General features: G+C 40.1%; 1 protein-coding gene and 1 pseudogene across 1 annotated transcript; both read right to left on the reverse strand.

The window, feature by feature from the left end:
* Positions 1-40: 40 nt before the first annotated feature.
* Positions 41-20,507, reverse strand: LOC148106147 (toll-like receptor 1; annotated as a pseudogene).
* On the reverse strand, positions 9,860-12,796 carry tlr1 (toll-like receptor 1). The gene has a single exon (XM_035909344.2). It carries the CDS (start codon positions 12,794-12,796, stop codon positions 10,340-10,342), a length of 2,457 nt encoding a protein of 818 aa, XP_035765237.2. The 3' UTR covers positions 9,860-10,339.
* Positions 20,508-20,985: the final 478 nt, after the last annotated feature.

Here is a 20,985-nt window from a genome sequence, read left to right on the forward strand (position 1 = left end):
ACGTATTTCCAGTGTATCCAAATGCTTTTGTAGCCCTTTTTTACCCCTTTAATCTGTGTCCCTCTTCAAGTCTTTCCTCCTGCTCTACTCACAGAAGTACAGGAACATTTGGCAGGTCAGTCTGTAGGGCAGCTCTGAGGTTAGCCCAGATTAACCTTTGTTTTGCCCTGTCTTGAGGCCACTCCAGATATGTGTGGTGGTTCATCATGGACTTCAGCTGGTAGTACTTGGATGGGATTAGGTATTGAGGCAGAGGCTCAAGCAGTACCAGCACAATGCTGTCTGAGCCCAGAGTGAGACGTTGGTGGGTGGCGAAGTAGAGCTCGTAATGACACCACTCGCTCTTGACAAAGTGAGCAGAGAGGACAAACACAGAGCGCCTGCATTTCTCCACACAGCTGATGATGTTCTCAATGATCGTCTTTCCCGGCACAAAATGTTTCTCGTGATGACAGATTCTAAGCCCTCCTGCGGGGCCTTCGAGGTTGGGAAGAAGGGAATTGCACACCCAGTCAACATCGTGCTGGCTATAAGACACAAACGCGTGGAACTCCAGATCCACCAGATCCTCGGGCCGAGCTTGTTGCATTCTTGCACAATGTTTGGCTCTTGTCCACTGCCAGATCATGCCCATGTACCAGGGAACATCCAAACAATGACACAAAATCACAACGGAAATAATCAGTGTCCCTGCTGGGACCAAAATTGCAACCACTAGAAGGCCAATGCTGCAGGAGACCTCTGGGATGGAGATGTCTCTTAAAGTTGAGTTTCTAACGTCCTCGGGGTATGTGCAGTAATAGCCCTGTGGCCAATTCAGCAGCTCAATTCCTGATTGGCTGTTGTTCTTTTCAGATTTGATAGCAAGCTTTATGAAACCTCAGAGAGTGCAGATACAGGTGAAGGGGTTAAAACTGACATCTAGGATATGCAGTTCGGGACAGCTTTCCAATATGTTCACAGATGGGGCATGGAGAGAATTTGACCTGAGCAGAAGCTTGTGGAGTGTGGGGAAAGTGTCACACGCCGGCAGGTCCCGCAGCCGGTTAGCATTTAGATTCAGAGTTGAAAGGTTTTTCAGTTTGAAGATGGATTGCGGAACCACCGAAATCTGGTTGTTCTGGAGGTCCAGTATCTGTGTCCCATTTGGTAGACATTGAAAAGCTGACTCAGTCAAACTATTAGAAGACAGATTTATATTGGTGATGCTTGCTGGCCAGATGCACTTTGATGGCTGGTCATACCCTATGGAGTTGACGCTGAGGTCCAGATGTTGCAGGGACGACATATATCGAAAACGTTTGCTCAGTAACTCAAGTTTTTTAAGACTGTTGCCTACCAGAGTCAAGTTCTTCAGGTTACGCAGATTCTGACATTCAACTACGTTTTTACCCACCGCACTTCAGAAGATGGAATCAGACAGAGCACCAAAGGAAAAATCCAGCTGGCGTATTGGACTCTGTGACTTGGGACAGGTCATGTGTATCATTGGTGCGTCAGTAATCGCAACACTCTCCACTGGCATGCTGATGAAAAAGTTGTATAAAGCCTCCTGTGAGAAGAAGAAACTTGTTACCACTGCCTGGCTGGCTGTGAAAGAAATCACCTGTGATGCTTTGATCACTTCTGTTGTGTAGTGAGGAGGATTCTTTACATTCATTTCAGAAACATCAAGATGTTTCAAAGTTGTATTTAGAGCCACATTTACATATCCAGTTAAGTCTTGCCATTTAATTGTTATGTTGGTGAGATAAAAACTCGATGTGTGGATTTTCACCGTTTCTCTTAGCTGCTTACTTAGGTCTTTGTAGCCATTTATCATATTCATCATCTCCACTTCAGCAAACAGGGACAGAGCATCAGCAGTCAGATTACGGTCAATTTTTTGATTATGTCCAAAGGCTATCTGCAGCCTTTGGGCATGAACATCTTCCAGGCTGCCTGCTTCATAATAAAGTTCATCCTCTAGTAATAACGTCAATATGCGTAGTTTCACTTTAGCAATGTTCTTGAAGTCACCCACACTGATGTTTTTTGCTCCAACTGTTAATCTCTCCAGTTTTACAAGAGAGCTGAACTCACTCCCCAATGTCATGGTAAGAAATCTGTTAAAGGCCAAGTTTAGCACCAGGAGGTTCACTGTGTGTAGCAGGTATTGTTGACTTGAGAGGTTCTTGAGATTGTTGTGCGACAGGTCCAGATGTTCCAGGAGAGGCGTGTCAAGAAAAGTCTGTGGATCGATCTCCTCCAAATTATTCCATGACACATTCAGGAACCTAAGGTGAGTGGTTTTTTGAAAGTCTCCATTGTGAAGCTGACGTATGTAGTTGCGAGAGAGGTCTAAAAACTCAGTCGTCTGTGGCAGGTCAGTTGGGACAGAGGAGAGGTTTTGGGATGATCGGTCTACAAAGTTGTCAGGCGATGAAGCGCTCTTCTGAAGTCCCACCAACACGGCTGCTGTCCAGAGTACGGCTGCTGTGACCCTCATTGTAGCCTGTATAAGAAAATATAGCCATTAAACAGGTAGCATTTATCTGTGTGTCATTCTGTCTGTAAATATAATAGCTCAAAATGATTTGAATAAATTCTGATAAATGTTTGTAATGTTAAAAAGTGGAGTCATGTTAACAATACATTATAATTTGGTTACATATACCAGGGTTATCAAGGTCAACTTAATAATAATTAACAATATTGATCAAAAATTGAAAAAAAGGGGATTCTAAATATCACGTTACCTTGGATGTCTGACACTGAAGAAGAAGTCAGAAGATATGTTTAAAACTATGTTTAATATTCTACTGCTTTTGTTCGTATTGCCAACATTTAGGGGAAGATACTGATGTGGGATTTTAACGATCACATTATAGTTTGCGTCCAAATATCATTGCAAATTTGACCTCTGATCTCACAATTACATTTCACATCTGCCTTTCTTTTCAAGAGTTTTGGAGTCAATACAGCATTGACTCCAAAATGCATATAATAATAATGCTTGGAGTCAAGTTCGTGAGATATATACTGTAGTTATAATGTCATATAATAGGATTAAGTGATTTGTGTCCAGTCAACTGCAAATAACTAACTTTATCACTAAACATTTAAATGAATTTTAATAAACAACAAAAATAAATGCCACACATGTACTGCACCCACATGAATACAAATAAGAAAAAAATAATTATACTCAAAAAAATGTCACGTATATTAAAATGGGTTTCAAACGAAACAAATATATGCAAAACACAATATTATTTCCTTAAAAGTAAGAAACTACCCAGAGAGTGAGCTGCCTTGGTGGAGGTTTGCACTCTTGGAGTAGTTTTTGTTTAAAATAAATGCTGTCTACCTTTTTGGTGGCTACAATTCTCAGAAACTGCTGGGGAGAAGTAAGGATTTGACTTAACGATCACTTTATAGGAAGCAGTGTGTAACAGTATCCTTTCTAAACTTGTTTAAATAAGACAGGGTTGATAAAAGCACAAATCAGGTTTTTATCACCTGAGTGATAACAAAAATTTGGTATTTGGAAATCATCATCATGTGTCTGTCATGAATAAATAAATGTGTAAAATTAAATAAATGGCTCTAGTAGCTCATCGGTCAGATGTCATGCAAATATAAAACAAAGTTTTTGTTAATTGACAGATGTCCCTTTTTCAGAATTGTCTGTAGTAGATAATGGAAAAATTAGAACTTTTCTCCCATTTATTTGATCTATCAGTTAATGACTCTGGTGTAGTATGAAGTACCATGGTGGAGGCCTTTATACAGCTGACATTTCACAGCGCCACCCAGTGTGATGGATTGGTGTCTTTATTGGGTCGATTCTGCCCAGAATTTGATTTTATTTATTTCAATCTAAATCTTAAAATAAAGAAAATCCAAAACCACATTTACATTAATTCAAAGGAAAACACAGTTTCATTCAAAGACGGATAAGAGTCCACTAACCTGTGTTGCTGTCTGATGGTCATGTTTTGAAGTCTCAAGTACCAAAAATATCAGAGTCACAATGGTTCAAAATCTCTATATGGGAAAAGAAATGGAAATCAGTCAAACAAAACTGACTGATAGAGGAACATGTAGCAGCAAATGAAGTCTGGCTCAAATGTGACCAAAAGGCAAGCATCAGCACTGAGTCAACAGTTGCTAATATTAGTTTCTAAGTTACAGTAAAAAAAAACATGAAGCTGTGCATAAACAGGCACAGAAATAAAAACAAGTTCCCAGGCTCTTCATCCTCTTTTACCTTCCCTTTTTATGCAACAGTGCATTTTATGGAGAGAAACTTATATGATAATGTATATTAAAAAAAAAATGGAGATAAAGTCCAGAAATTGGATTCAGTGTATATTATTGCCTTGAGGAGGGTTTTGCTCCTGGTCTCTAGACACATTTTTCTTTGTTTGTTTGGTTTTTAACACACTTTTTATTGTGATGGGGAAGCTATGTGTGTGTGCAGACAGATGAACAGACACACACTCGCATTAACCCAGTTCCGAGCAATGTTTTTACTCTGGCAGTGCCAATCTTGCCTTGGGTCAGCGACTGCTACGCAAAAAGCAATAGGAGCTCAATTGAATATCATCTTATAAGCCAGTGTCACTAATCTCACCTGGCACAGTTTGATCAAATTCTAAAAGAACACTGCTGATTCGGTTATAGCAGCTTCTGGCTATAAGAAAACAGAAAACTGTCTGTCTTTGTACAGCAAATGTAGTTATTTTGTCTTTTCATAACACTTGATTTCATTTGATATGTGAACATGTTTCATGTGGGTTTCATTATCATGATGCCATATTTTTCTTTTTTTAATTTGAAAACATCACGTTTTGCTAATTATGTGTGTGTGTAAGGAAAATGGCTGCTGCAGGATCTATGACTTACTTTTACTGCATAGGCCATATAAATTTAAGCCTCTGTTTATTTTAAGCCAGCTCATAAAACCAGATTTCTGCTCATGTCTGTTTTCATTTATTACATGTATTTTTTTTTTATCCTTTTCCTCCTCCAGAGACCACACAGTAACTTGATGAATTACCAAGACTCAAGAAAGATTTCTGTTTGGCCACGGAGAGTCAGGTGTCTCTAAAGGTTAGAAATGTGTGGCTGACAAAAATAACCCTGCCATAATGTTTTATTTAATTATAATACCGTATTTTCTAATTGTTAAAATATGTTATCTTCTTTAGTTATTTCAAAAATAATTGCCTTGAGACATTCTCAATCATCCAGGTAAGTAAATCTTCAAAAGTTGATTCTGTTCATCTGGATGTAGTGTTTTCAGTGGGAGAAAGGTTTCATCACTCATCCAAGTGACTTCTTTAGTCCAACCAGCCCACTGTTCCTTCAGTGGGCTGGTTTCAGTCATTATGCAAATGTCCTGTTTATCAGACCCGCTGCCCTGACTTCACACCTGATGAAGACCATGGAGATCATACTACACCACCTTCGCCCACTAGTCGGGAGAGATCTAGACCCGCTGCAGTTTACCTACCAGCCAAACATCGGGGCAGATGACGCTGTCACCTACCTGCTGCATCGGGCCTTCTCTCATCTGGAGAGCACCAGGTGCACACTGAGTCATGTTTTTTGATTTCTCCAGTGCCTTCAATACAATCCAACCCTCAGTGCTAAGGGAGAAGATGCAGGGAGCTGGAGTGGACCATCAGCTGTCCTCATGGATTATTGACTACCTCACCAGCAGACCCCAGTATGTGAGGCTGCGGGACTGTGTTTCTGAGGTGGTAGTCTGTAGCACGGGGGCCCCACAAGGAACAGTACTCGCCCCTTTTCTCTTCACCCTGTACACTGCAGACTACAGTTATAACACGGACACTTGCCATCTCCAGAAGTTGTCAGATGACACCGGCATTGTGGGTCAGGTGTCGGAGGGAAACGAACTGGAATACAGTGGGGTCATCAATGACTTCGTCAACTGGTGCGAACAGAACAGATCTTTGCATCAATGCCAGCAAGACGAAGGAGCTGGTGATTGACTTCAGCAAGAAGCCACCCCCTATTACACCAGTGAACATCCAAGGTTTGGACATTGAAACGGTGGAGGAGTACAAATACCTGGGTGTTCACCTTAACTACAAACTGGACTGGTCCACAAACACAAATGCACTTTACAAAAAGGGTTTAAGTCGTCTCCACCTGCTACAGCGGCTGAGATCCTTCAGGGTGAACAGGACACTCATGAGGACATTTTACGACACTGTGGTGGCGTCTGCTATTTTCTATGCTGTGGTCTGCTGGAGTGGTGGAATGGCAGAGAGGGACAGGGGGAAACTCAACAAACTAGTCAGAAAGGCCAGCTCTGTCCTGGACTGTCCACTGAAGTCCATTGAGCAGGTTGGGGAGGAGAGGATGTTCTCTAAGCTAATATCCATCATGGACAACACCTCCCACCCCCTGCATGAAACTGTATGAGCACTGAGCAGCTCGTTCAGCAGTCGAGTTTTACACCCACAGTGTAGGAAGGAGCGCTACCGCACGTCATTCTTACCAGCAGCTGTCAGACTCTATGATGCAGCTTAACATTCTTTTGGTCATCTTACTCACCAGCTTGTTTGTTTACCACCTTGTGTCTTCCTTTTATATTTTATTTTCCTTTGCTGTAAGAGCTCTGTAACCGAAATTTCTCATCCGTGGGATAATAAAGGATTATTCTATTCTATTCTATTCTATTCTATTCTATTCTATTCACACCCCGTTCTCTGTTTACCATCGGGGCAGGGGGTATACGGAGAAATTGGCCATCTGATTGGGGTCTGGATGCAGGGCCTCCCTGCTGCTGGGGGCGGGGGCGGCCTGCTTGTCTCCACCCCAGGGAACAGGGTATCATCTCCTGGGTCTAGGTACCATCACCCCTCTGAGGGTGAAGGTGCCTGGACCTAGGGTATAGAGTATGTTTAGGGATTGTGAGTGTGTGTACAGTGTCCATTTATGTTTGTCTCCACGTTTGGCGAGTGACAAGTATTTGTATATGTGCACATGAGAGTGGGAATGTACGCTTGTGTCTGTGTGTGCCTGTTTGTCTGTGTCTATATGTCAGGTCAAGTCTTAGACTCCACCTCTCTGGGAACATCTCAGGCCCTCCCAGGTGTGGGGGCCTATCTCCCCCACCACACTATATGTCGTTGGCTGATGCCCTCAGACATTGGTGCATTGGTGGTTCTGGGTGTCTGGGGCCGGGCGCTCAGGTATGTACCGGCTCACTCCCGGTGGCTACCTGGTGTGGCATGGCCCAGTTGGGCCCCTTCCGGGAGGTGGGGGGCCTTCGAACCTCAGGCCTCTGGGCTTGGGGATTGGTCAACTCTGTACCAATGTACAGGAGAGCTTAGGAGAGCCCCAGACGTGGGGTCACCCAGCAGCCATGGTGCAGGAGCCACAGGGGGTTGTGGTGATGAGCCTGCAGGGTCTGCTGGCAGCCAGTCACGCCAAAGTGGACTGACACCACTCGCTCTTAAAGTTGACCGGGAATTTAATACTATCAGTTGGACTGTTCCATCACATCCCTCTCAAAGTGGTGAATTCCATCCATCCATTATTAAAAATTCATTGATCTATGGTTGACCAGGAAATTACATTGAAATGAGGTGGATTTATAGTTCAACAGAAAATTATAAAGTCGTGGCTTTACAATTGACAGAGAAATCAAAGTTGATATCACTTGGACTATTCCATTGCATCTCTCTCAAAGTGATACATCCCATCTGTTTAATAATCATTTATGTCAAACTGGGAGGCAATCCTGTATTAGTCGACATTACTGCACCCCAGTGAGGTCTTCTGTGAATACATCAGGTAAGCATTCGCTTATTTTCTAATATTTCTAATATTTGAATTGTGTCAAATGTAAATTTAACCAACTGATTACATTTTAACATTCTATGAGAGTTTATTCATTTAAGTGTTAAAGTCTAATGTGAACTTCAAAGAAAGTTTCAATGACGCTGGCCAGCAGCAATTGACAGTAGCGTTGAGCAACTGAAAAGTTAAGGATATCCTCAACTACTTACCTTGGTACCAGAAAAGAGTCATTTTTGTTGCATCTTTGTGCTGCCATCCTGCCCTGGTTAATATATCACGATGACCATGTTATCTTGCCATTTTTCACAACAAAAGGTTCTCATTCAACTTGAGGTTTTTTTTGTCAGAAGATGCATGATTCTTTGGGTTGTATTGCTCCCCATCTTTTCCAGATACCTCCTCATCTTCCTACTTAATTTTGCCTTGCTGGGGAAATGAAAAAAATCACCTCTACAGGCTGTTCAGTGGGGAAAAGTGGATTCATGACTTCAGTCTAGATAAAACTGCGGGTCCTCTCATCTGCAGTGGATTTAGAGTCTCTGAATACTACTATTAGTCAGGGCCTTGATGGTTGTGCCTGAAATTGTTTGAACCTTGAACGATGGTACACCTGCACAAGAAAGTTTTAGTTCTTTCAAAGATCAATCTGTGTGTGTGTGTGTGTGTGTGTGTGTGTGTGTGTGTGTGTGTGTGTGTGTGTGTGTGTGTGTGTGTGTGTGTGTGTGTGTGTGTCCTGGCCGAATCAGAGAAGAAATTTCTGTCGGAAAAGCTACAACTCCCGCTGGAGATCGAGATGGAGAGGGCCGATTGCACAAGGAAAACTGGCAGTCAAGGCTCATAGTGGTGAAACCTCTGGGATACAATGACAGAACAGCCATTCTCCAATGTCTCCCACTCAAAGGAACTAAAATAAACATAAATGAAGACTGTGAGACTGTGAAGCTGTGAGAGCGACGAGGACGTTGCCTATTTGTGTTATGATAAACTGATTATTTATCCCTGCCATCCCCGCACAAAAATCAACAGACAAACTTTAATTGTCAATCAGACATGACAACTCTTCCATGGCAGCTGTAATTTCACACACATGGTCTGGAACTGATTACTTTCAAATACACTGCACAGCAGGAACTGCAAAATGACACTGACCCTGATAATAACTCTTTCTTCAACATTAAAATCTGTTTTTATTACTCCCTGGACGACCAGTTTAATAGCACCATCACACAAGATAAAGTTTTACACTTTAATAACAACAGAAGCCTGTAGGCCAACTTTCACAACATCAAACATTACCCCAGTCACTTTGCACATATTTTAATACAATAGCTATATCATTTGAAATGTGTCGCAACTGAAATTCTTATATGCAAAAAGAAAAAGGTTATTGTAATTTGTAGAACAACAGGCTCTAGTATAGTTGCATTTAATAGTTGGAAGAAAGACCTGGAATAAAATTTTACCAAAAACACCCCCAAAATAATGTTTATCTTTGGCAATGTCGATACTGATTTGTTGAATCCAAATTAGCACAAATCAACAGATGATTTCATCAACATATACAATATATACAGACTCAGCTTATGTCCTAACCTCATTAGACCTGGCTGAGTTCCTTCTCATTGTGTAACATATATTTACTAATAAAGAACATTCTAGAGAGTAATATACTGAGTGCATTATTTAAAAAATGATATCAGTTACAACGTACCAGTATTTAAATGAACTGTTTTTATGTAGCAATTTTCTACTCTGCTTGAGCACTCAAAGCACTTAGTACAACACATGCACACATCCATATAATCTAACATTCACTCACACTCCAGTGAATGCATTGCGGTTCAGTATCTTGCAGAATGATACTTTGGCATGATTTATTGGCAATGATTTATTGAATCCAAACAAGCACAATTTGACAGCCAAGCATCGAACCACCAGCTTTCCAACTGGCAGACAACTTGCTGCTAATAAAATAGTAAATCAATCAATCAACATTTCCTAAATTAGGTATATCATGTCAGAGCTTCATTGACTAAAAAAAAAAAAAAAAAAAAGTATAATTTTTTATATTTTTTGTATTATTATTTCTTCTTTTAATTCATGCTACCTAGAAGAGTGGCATGGTGGTGAACACTGTTGCCTCACAGAAAGGGTCTGGGTTCAAATCAACCATCTAACTGGGGCCTTCCTGTGTGGTGCTTACTTTTTCTACCTGTGTCTGCATAGGTTCTCTCTGGGTATTCCAGCTTCCTCTCACAGTCCAAAGTCAAGCAGTTATTGGTGTTAAATGGTTAATCTAAATTGTGTTTGTGAGTATGAATGATTGTCTATCTCTATGTGTTAGTCCTTTGACAGGCTAGTGACTTGTACCCAGCATCTCACCCTATTTCAGCTGGGATATAGGGTAAACCTGAATTGGATAAGAGGAATAGATGGGGTATTAGGTGGCCATGTCTTTAAAGATTGAGGGTAGCTACGATGTATTTCCAGTGTATCCAAATGCTTTTGTTGCCTCTTTTTACCCTATTAACCCCTGTCCCTCTTCAAGTCTTTCCTCTGCCCAATGCTCCTGTACTTGTGTGACTGGAGCATTTGGCAGGTCAGTCTGTAGGGCAGCTCTGAGATTAGCCCAGAATAACCTTTGTTTTGCCCTGTCTTGAGGCCACTCCAGATATGTGTGACGGTTCATCATGGACTTCAGCTGGTAGTACTTGGATGGGATTAGGTATTGAGGCAGAGGCTCAAGCAGTACCAGCACAATGCTGTCTGAGCCCAGAGTGAGACGTTGGTGGGTGGCGAAGTAGAGCTCGTAATGACACCACTCGCTCTTGACAAAGTGAGCAGAGAGGACAAACACAGAGCGCCTGCATTTCTCCACACAGCTGATGATGTTCTCAATGATCGTCTTTCCCGGCACAAAATGTTTCTCGTGATGACAGATTCTAAGCCCTCCTGCGGGGCCTTCGAGGTTGGGAAGAAGGGAATTGCACACCCAGTCAACATCGTGCTGGCTATAAGACACAAACGCGTGGAACTCCAGACCCACCAGATCCTCGGGCCGAGCTTGTTGCATTCTCGCACGATGTTTGGCTCTTGTCCACTGCCAGATCATGCCCATGTACCAGGGAACATCCAAACAGTGACACAAAATCACAACGGAAATAATCAGTGTCCCTGCTGGGACCAAAATTGCAACCACTAGAAGGCCAATGCTGCAGGAGACCTCTGGGATGGAGATGTCTCTTAAAGTTGAGTTTCTAACGTCCTCGGGGTATGTGCAGTAATAGCCCTGTGGCCAATTCAGCAGCTCAATTCCTGATTGGCTGTTGCTCTTTTCAGAATTGATAGCGAGCTTTATGAAACCTCTGAGAGTGCAGATACAGGTGAAGGGGTTAAAACTGACATCTAGGATATGCAGTTTGGGACAGCGTTCCAATATGTTCACAGATGGGGCATGGAGAGAATTTGACCTGAGCAGAAGCTTGTGGAGTGTGGGGAAAGTGTCACACGCCGGCAGGTCCCGCAGCCGGTTAGCATTTAGATTCAGAGTTGAAAGGTTTCTCAGTTTGAAATGAATGGATTGCGGAACCACAGAAATCTGGTTGTTCTGGAGGTCCAGTATCTGTGTCCCATTTGGTAGACATTGAAAAACTGACTCAGTCAAACTATTAGAAGACAGATTTATATTGGTGATGCTTGCTGGCCAGATGCACGGTGATGGCTGGTCATACCCTATGGAGTTGACGCTGAGGTCCAGATGTTGCAGGGACGACATATATTGAAAACGTTGGCTCAGTATCTCAAGTTTTTTAAGACTGTTGCCTACCAGAGTCAAGTTCTTCAGGTTACGCAGGTTCTGACATTCTACAAATTTATCATCCACCACACTTGAGAAGATGGTGTCAGACATGGCACAATTAGAAAAATCCAGCTGGCGTATTGGACTCTGTGACTTGGGACAGGTCATGTGTATTATTGGTGTGTCAGTAATCGCAACACTCTCCACTGGCATGCTGATGAAAAAGTTGTATAAAGCCTCCTGTGAGAAGAAGAAACTTGTTACCACTGCCTGGCTGGCTGTGAAAGAAATCACCTGTGATGCTTTGATCACTTCAGTTTCAACTCGAGGAGGCTGCATTATGTGCACATCAGAGGCATCAAGATGTTTCAAAGTTGTATTTAGAGCCACATTTACATATTCAGTTAAGTCTTGCCATTTAATTGTTATGTTGGTGAGATACAAACTTGTTGTGTGGATTTTCACCGTTTCTCTTAGCTGCTTACTTAGGTCTTTGTAGCCAGTTATCATATTCATCATCTCCACTTCAGCAAACAGGGACAGAGCATCAGCAGTCAGATTACGGTCAATTTTTTGATTATGTCCAAAGGCTATCTGCAGCCTTTGAGCATGAACATCCTCCAGGCTGCCTGCTTCATAATAAAGTTCATCCTCTAGTAATAACGTCAATATGCGTAGTTTCACTTTAGCAATGTTCTTGAAGTCACCCACACTGATGTTTTTTGCTCCAACTGTTAATCTCTCCAGTTTTACAAGAGAGCTGAACTCACTCCCCAATGTCATGGTAAGAAATCTGTTAAAGGCCAAGTTTAGCACCAGGAGGTTCACTGTGTGTAGCAGGTATTGTTGACCTGAGAGGTTCTTGAGATTGTTGTGCGACAGGTCCAGATGTTCCAGGAGAGGCGTGTCAAGAAAAGTCTGTGGATCGATCTCCTCCAAATTATTCCATGACACATTCAGGAACCTAAGGTGAGTGGTTTTTTGAAAGTCTCCATTGTGAAGCTGACGTATGTAGTTGCGAGAGAGGTCTAAAAACTCAGTCGTCTGTGGCAGGTCAGTTGGGACAGAGGAGAGGTTTTGGGATGATCGGTCTACAAAGTTGTCAGGCGATGAAGCGCTCTTCTGAAGTCCCACCAACACGGCTGCTGTCCAGAGTACGGCTGCTGGAACCCTCATTGTAGCCTGTATAAGAAAATACAGCCATTAAACTGGTAGCATTTGTCTGTGTGTCATTCTGTCTGTAAATATAATAGCTCAAAATGATTTGAATAAATTCTGATAAATGTTTGTAATGTTAAAAAGTGGAGTCATGTTAACAATACATTATTATTTAGTTATATAGTACGGCTGCTGTGACCCTCATTGTTGCCTAAATAAAAGATATAGGTATTAGCTTTCATAATATTATTTATTTTTACCATCAGTTGTCATACATCAAAAAGAAATGTTCAAAAGTCCTACAATAAATTCTTTGTGGTGGTTACAATGCTTAGTAATTGCTGTAGAGAGGTGTGGATTTGATGTAATCATTTTAAAGGATTCAGTGTGCAATGCCTTAAACAGTTTTTAATTAGGGTAAACAAATTGATAAATGTACAAATTAGGTTTTTATCAACTGAATAATGCAAAAATTGGAAACTGAAACTTAGAGTGTTAGAAATCAGTGTGTGACCAAGCGGTCGGCAGGGTTAGATAAAAAGTAATAAAATGACTAGGGGAATTTCAACCCCAGGAAATATAAATTATATATATATATATATATATATATATATATATATATATATATATATATATATATATATATATATATATATATATATATATATATATATATATATATATATATATATATATATATATATATATATATATATATAAAAAGGAATAAGAGGCCGCACAGATTCAAGGATGCACACTGAGGCAGGTTGGCTCCAATATTGAAACAGTTTTATTTATAGTAAAAATAAAATATTAAAACCCAAGATGTAGCTTCATTGTTGACAGTGTCCTAAAGTGAAAATAAAACAATCAGGGAACTTGGACTTACCAGCAGCCGTGGACCAAAAAGAAAAATCACACAAAAAGAAAATCACCGGCAACCGAGGTGATTTAAAGTCCCAGCACGACACTCGGGTCGCTTCACCCCGATCACAGAAGCGTGGGTACGAGCAACAGTCCAGGATACAATAGAATAAAACCAGGCGAACCAGAAAAAGGTAAGCCTACTTAATAAAAAACAAGATAAGACAAGCTAAAACAAGACGAGACGAGACGAGACAAGACAAGACAGCAGGCTCCACCGAGGAGGAGTCCTCACAACAGCGGCTGGGAAGGCGTTTCACTCTTCCGGTTTAGGTTGGGCGATTTGCCACGGAGAGGCGAATACAGCAGTCAAACCCTAAAACAGATAAATGTAACCCTAGACTCTTATATCAATCAATCTTTATTGGCAGACTTCATGTCCATAAAAAACAAGACAGAAACACAACCCCCCCCCCCCCCCCCCCTCCCCAACACAAGGTATAAACCATTAATATATATAAGTATATAAATAAGTATATAAAACATTTGTAAAAATATAAAACCATAATATACATAAAACACAATTACTTAAAATAAATCAATAAATACACAAACACTTTAACCAGTGCTTTCTCAGACTGGATGAGTAACGGGAACCACTCACTGTCGGATCTGTAAGTGCTAAAATTATACTGTTTCTCGAACCATCCAGTCGTTCTCTAAAATTGAACATTAACTTTCTTAAAAGTGCTTTAAAAGTCCAAACACCCACAGCTACAAACATCTGGCTGGCACTACCACTTCTAGGTATCCTGCAAAGGATTCTCATCGCATCATTATATGCAACATGCAGCTTCAGCATGCTACATTGTTTGTAGGATGACCACAAGGGGGCAGTATATAGCGGCGTGCAATACGCTTTAAACAAAGCCACTTTAACTGGAAGTGAACAAAAGCTGAATTTGCGTGCAGTAGTATTTGCCTGCACATAGAACTTGCATCGTTGTCTGTACATGTCATCATCATCATTCATTTGCTCAGTAATAAAGTGACCGAGGTATTTCACCTTTTTATGAACTTCAAGAGTTTTTTGGGCCAGTTTAAACAAAGGGAAATTTAGCTGTTTATCCTGCTTGGTTCTACATATCAAAACAGCACTTTTAGCAGCATTGTACTCAATGTCATATTGCACACCATATTCAGTACAGACATTAAGAAGATCCTGTAATCCAGCACTGCTTGGACTAAAAACAACCAGGTCATCTGCATACATAAGATGATTTATCAATGTTTTACCTAATATACACCCAGTGTTACAGGCTCTCAGCTGTATGGACAAATCATCAACATATAAATTAAATAAAATTGGAGACAAAATCCCACCCTGTCTGACACCATTGCTGACACTAAAGGGGGCAGAAATACTGCTTCCCCATTTAACCTGCATGTTCTGATGAGCGTACCAGTAAGAGAGAATCCTCACGATGTATTGAGGAACCCCCCGTGTCTTCAATTTATCAAAAAGTTTTCTGTGGTTCACTCGATCAAAAGCCTTAGAGGCATCAATGAAACACATGAGGACAGATGAATTTTTAGCCCTATACAAACTGACTATTTCCTTGAGTGCATATATGCACATGTCAGTGCCGTATATATATTATAGCTACGAATGCTAATAAAAGTCGTTTTAACGGCTTACCCCAGGACCGGAGGCGCCATACTCTCACTGGTGGGGATAACACGAGCACCTCTCTCCGCAACGCCGGAATAAAACAAACTGCCGCGCTACAACAGGCCGCAAAAACTATATGGACCCTGTGCACGAGAAAATGCTAACTTCCTGGTTTGAGACCGGATGTGGGGTTGTACATTTCCGGTAGCTTTACTTTGCGGTCAATCGCTAGTGCGAAGATATACTCCAAAATTTATGTCCAAAACTCAAAAACGGAAAGATCGCGTTAAGTTACAAAGAGGAGAAGGTGGGAACACTCACCACTGTTGTGTCATAAAAATCTAATGATCAATTTTGACGTTTAAAGAGTTTAAATCGATCAGTAGTTTACATCACTCAACACAAGCAGAACTGCATCACTGCATGCAGAAGACACATCGTCCACATTCAGAAGCACATCTCTGTATAGTGACAGTTATTATGATTTAAATAAGCAAATGTTCAGCATTCAAACTACAGGTGAAGAATAGTCAAACCAGATGTTTCCCGTTATGTCAATATCAGCTAGTCAAGTACATACGTACACAGCATGTTAACAAACCGTGAAAAAAGCCACACAAAAAATGAACGATTGCTGGTAAGGGTTTCTATACATTAGTATTTACGAAGGGTATGTTGTGACTTACCTTCAAAATTACAGCGGTCCCTCGCTATAGCGCGGTTCACCTTTCACCTCGCTGTTTCGCAGATTTTTTAGTGCAAGTTTGCATGCTTTTTTTTTACGTCCTGTCCTGATCGCTGCAGACGATCTCCTCCGTGATGTCTCTCCTGTACAGTACAGAATCGCTGCATTGATCGCTAGCAGTGTGACTCTGAAGTGCAGTACTGTATGTCGACAAAATGTTTTGCACCGTCAAAAAATAAAATTGGCTACTTGATTTCACCTATCGCTGGTTATTTTTAGAACATAACACCCGCGATAAACGAGGGACAGCTGAGAAATATAACATTTGAATCCATTTTCTCTTTTGCCCTGAGGCGCAGGGGAAAAATATCGACAAGTCGATGAACATCATTTACAGATATATTGGGTAAATGCCCGAGACATCTATAGAAATGTAAATCGCTGCTTTATTTATTTATTTGCTCAACTTGTTTTGGACCTTAAACAGGGCGCGAATAGGACACCGGAAACAAAGCTCCCCACAGGAGTTTCCGCACCGGAAGTAGCATATGCTAACGTGCACATAGTCAATTAACACAAATTCCAGTGCTCGGAGGGAATCTGAGGTTAAGCGAGAGCATACCTGTAGCTGTCATATGATCGACTCTTGCTGATCAGTCAGTCGCAGTGGGCCAGCATTTACTGCTGCTTTGCGCCGAATGCACGGGAGGAATGATCCAACAAAAACACCGGCTTGCTTTATACGGGCTAACGCCACCCTGCAATCAATATGCAGGTGGGTTCCCAATTAACCTAGAGAGCTAGCGAGAGAGAAAAAGAAAGGCGAGTAGCCCATCTGGCTACAGAAGCATGCAAATATAATAATAACCACTGCAGCCAAGAACAGTGCCTGACGAGCCCAGTTGTAAGTAAGCTATTAAGACTCGACTGTACACTGTGTTCGTGTTTACCTCCAAAAACAATAAGTTCTGTTGGAGCAGCCTTTCAACGCCTCTCTCTGTCTCTCGCTAGCAAAGTTGACCCAGACAACAAAGTAAAGCTAGTTTTCAGCTACGAGCCCGACACAGAACCCACCATATTAGCCAGAGGTCCTTTACTACGGTTCGGAGCGCGGACCTTCAGTAACAGTAATAAATCACAGCAATAGTACATTCATGTAGTTGTAAACAGCATGATAATATATTAAGTAATCCAAAGTATTCAGAATACATTACTCTCATTGAGTAACGTAACGGAATACGTTACAGAATACATTTTGGGGCATGTATTCTGTATTCTGTAATGGAATACATTTTAAAAGTAACCTTCCCAACACTGCTTATAAGCTATGTTAAATATTACAGCTAAATTCTAATTTAATTCTAGAACTACATCCAAATTTTGATTCATTTAGTATAAAATTACACAAAACTGACTGATGAATGATGCAGGGTTACTTTACAGATAAATATGACAAGTACTGTAGTTAATGTCGTCTTGATAATAGACTTCAGGTTCTTCCCTCAGTGTTTTCCACTCTCCATGAGGCCCTTTGGTGTTAATTGTTATCATTATTATTACGTATTTTTATAATCTCTGCGTATTCCTGTTTCAAATGATTCTCTCTTCCAGTTTTTTGTTTTTGTTTTTGTTTTTTGGGGGGTAGTCATTTCTCTCCAGTGTCTTGCATTTAGTTTTGCTTCCTTTGTATTATTTTCTTTGTTCATGTTCAGGTCATTCTTTAACCTCCACTCATGTGCTCTCTGTTCTCCAGATGTTTTTATTTTTTCCCCTGTGGATATTCTGCATACGTCCTAATTAAATTGTAGTTTTCACTTTCATTTGAAGTACTGCATTTCCATGCCTCTCACTCGACGCTTCATGACAGATCACACATGCATATGCAAATGCTCACGCTGTTACACAATATAATTAATTTAGACTTTCCACTTAACCTAAACTCTTTACATACACACTACTCTAGTGCAAGAATAACTCTACAAAAACTTTGCAAACTCTCACTGTTTTGCTTGGTGATATATCAAAAAAAAAATTATATTAATGTCAGTATCAATGTAATTAAAGTGAACGTTTACTTACTAACTACTAATTGTTTTTTTGTTTGTTTTTTGTATTTAATTCAAAAGATGCTTCTTGAAGATAAATCCTAGCACAAGATGATATAGAGAAGAACACTTTCAGCAGCATCTTCCCTGAAATTATGTGAACATTTCCTCATCTTTAAGGAGAACTGGATGCTAGTCTGGTTCTGATATTCTTTGGAGAATGTCAGATGATTTGCACGGTGCGGTACTGTGAGCACGAGTCCCACTAAAAGGCTGCCAGCATTTATTCTGTACCTTTTTCCACAAAGAGATAGGTCCTAAGGCTCAGTCCTGTCCTGTCCTGTTTCCCTCATGTAATAGCCTCTCCCCTGGTATCCCCTCTACCACATGCAAAGCTTTTAAGAAAAAAATACTAAAAGCATAGAGCTGCAAAAAAAAGAACTTCTTAGGTTGCAGGGCTGGCATTATCAAACTGTTAAATGGTGCGTTATACCCATTTCCCGGTGTGTACATTCACATGCATCTGAGGGAATTTTACCACACGTGCGTAGCCCCCACAACAAGCGACTGTGCCGCCCTTAAGCAAAATCAAAAAGAACCTAGAAATTGTGGCATACAAAACACCAAACAACTCAGGAAATAAGATATAAGGAGACAAAAACAAATGCACACACTCTAAAATACAACTCCTTTTAACCCTCCTGTTATGTTGCGGGTCAGATTGACCCAGAACAGAAGAGATGTCACATGTCATCTGCATCACTACAGAAAACTAAAAAAAAAATCTAAATTACAAAAGAAAATTGTAAAATAATGAATGCCAGTGTTTCTGACACTTTTGGATGAGTAAATTTGCCCCGTGTCAAATTAACCCAGGAGCATAATTGGTGTTCCTGGAAACCAACATAACAGGAGGGTTAAAAGCACAATTACAATATAACAAACAGTTAAGATGAAAACACCATAAAACAATGAACCAGTCAATGCCAGTCCATAAATAACAGCAAAGCAACAACAAGGCTACAACAAGACAGCAGCAGTGTGTAGGCCTGTAACAAGAGAGGGAAAACAATCATCCAGGGTCCACCCTACGATAGATTACCCATGAGGATCCTACTTACCCTTTAATAGTTATACATATTAACCAGTTGCCAGGGGAAATGAATGCGGTCTGCAATACTTAACAGGCTGTGATCTTTGCCACCTTGAACAGAAATTAGTGCAAACTGCCAGAGCTCAGGAGTAGACTACAGTTGTTCCTTATAACCAACATCTGATTAACAGCTAAGGGAGAGGTTAATGTTCATGCTGCATTCACAGAAAGCATGTTTGAACCAACATCCACCACATCTAACCCACTACATTTACTTTTACAAATTGTTAGAAGTTTTCTGTATTAGTATTGCATTACAGCAGTATTATGACATTATTACACAAAGTAAATTTAGTGTTTTATTTAGCTCAACTCTTTCAATATTCACATCCATATATATATATAATATTACTGGGTTTTATGGTTTTTTAAAAAAAAATAGTTTATGTAACACTTTTTGATTTTAGTCAGCATACTAAAAATATGCCAGACGTATATTAAAAGCATCAAGGCTAAAAAGAAATTTGGCTGAGCAGAAAGATGAAAGAAATTTGAGGAACAGGCCAGAGTGATGTGAAAACATTATTTTGAAAGGAACTTACCTGGAACAACACTGGTTACTTTCTTTAAGATCAGACTCACTTTTAATTTTTTTGAACTGGTTAAATTCTAATTGGTTTGGTTTACCGTTTTTTCTGGAATTGAGTTTTTCCTTTGTGAATGTGGCTTGCTGTGTGCTTATCATGGAATTGTTGCTCTGTTTTCTTTAATTCCCGTGGTTTTCTTGGTGTCAGTTTTGTTGGAATCTTTTATATACAATATATATATATATATATATATATATATATATATATATATATATATATATATATATATAAAATACTGCCATTTCATATCATGGTATGAGTTTACGATTATTTATGCATTCATAAATCCCACCAAAACTTTAAAAGCAGACATTTGACATCGTCATATTTTAAGATTACTTTCAATTAAGTGTTTTTCTTGACTCATGTATTCTAGATATAAAAAAAAAAATAAATCCAAAACCACAATAAAAAAAACCACTCTGGAAAACACCATTTAGTTCATAGACTGATAAAAAAAAAAAAAAAGAGCACTAACCTTTATTGTGGTCTGATGGTCACGTTTTTAAGTCTCAAGTACAAAAACATCAAAGTCACAGTGGTTCCAAATCTCTGGATATGGGGAAAAAAGGAAATCCGTAAGACAAAACTGACTGATCGAGAAAGGTATACCACCAAATAAAATTTGGATTAAATGTGACCAAAAGTCATGCGTTAGCACTGCTCCAGCAGTAGCTGCTAATAGTTTTTAAGTTACAGTAAAAACAACATGAAGCTGAGCGGAAACAGGCATAGAAATGAAAGCAATTCCCAGACTACTTATGCTTTTCTCACTTCAACATCCTCTTTTCACTTCCCTTTTTATGTAACAGTGTATTTTATAGAAGGAAACTGTGATAAAAATGTATAAATAAGCGGAGCTAGTGAAATTAATGAAATCACTTCCTTGGATTTACTTTACTTTATTGTTTTAAGCGAACTAATACTTCAGATTTTGTTTTGTTTTGTTTTTTGTTTTGGCACCCTAAAAGACATTGGTCTGTAGTTTGAGAAACATGAACTGATTTTAAAATATTCTAAAAATCAATGAAATGGGTCTTTACTAAGCAATGCAACGACTATACTGTATCTTTAGTTTGTTCTACTATGTTGTGAAAAGTATGAATGAGAAGGCTAAACTACAGTGTTTCTGAGGTAGCTCTCTTGTATCATAGCGACCACACTGAGGTCACCTGGGTAGTACATGAACATTTTCCAACTC

This window comes from Neolamprologus brichardi, chromosome 2, assembly GCF_056152115.1.
Source record: "Neolamprologus brichardi isolate AB-2024 chromosome 2, ASM5615211v1, whole genome shotgun sequence".
NCBI lineage: Eukaryota > Metazoa > Chordata > Actinopteri > Cichliformes > Cichlidae > Neolamprologus > Neolamprologus brichardi.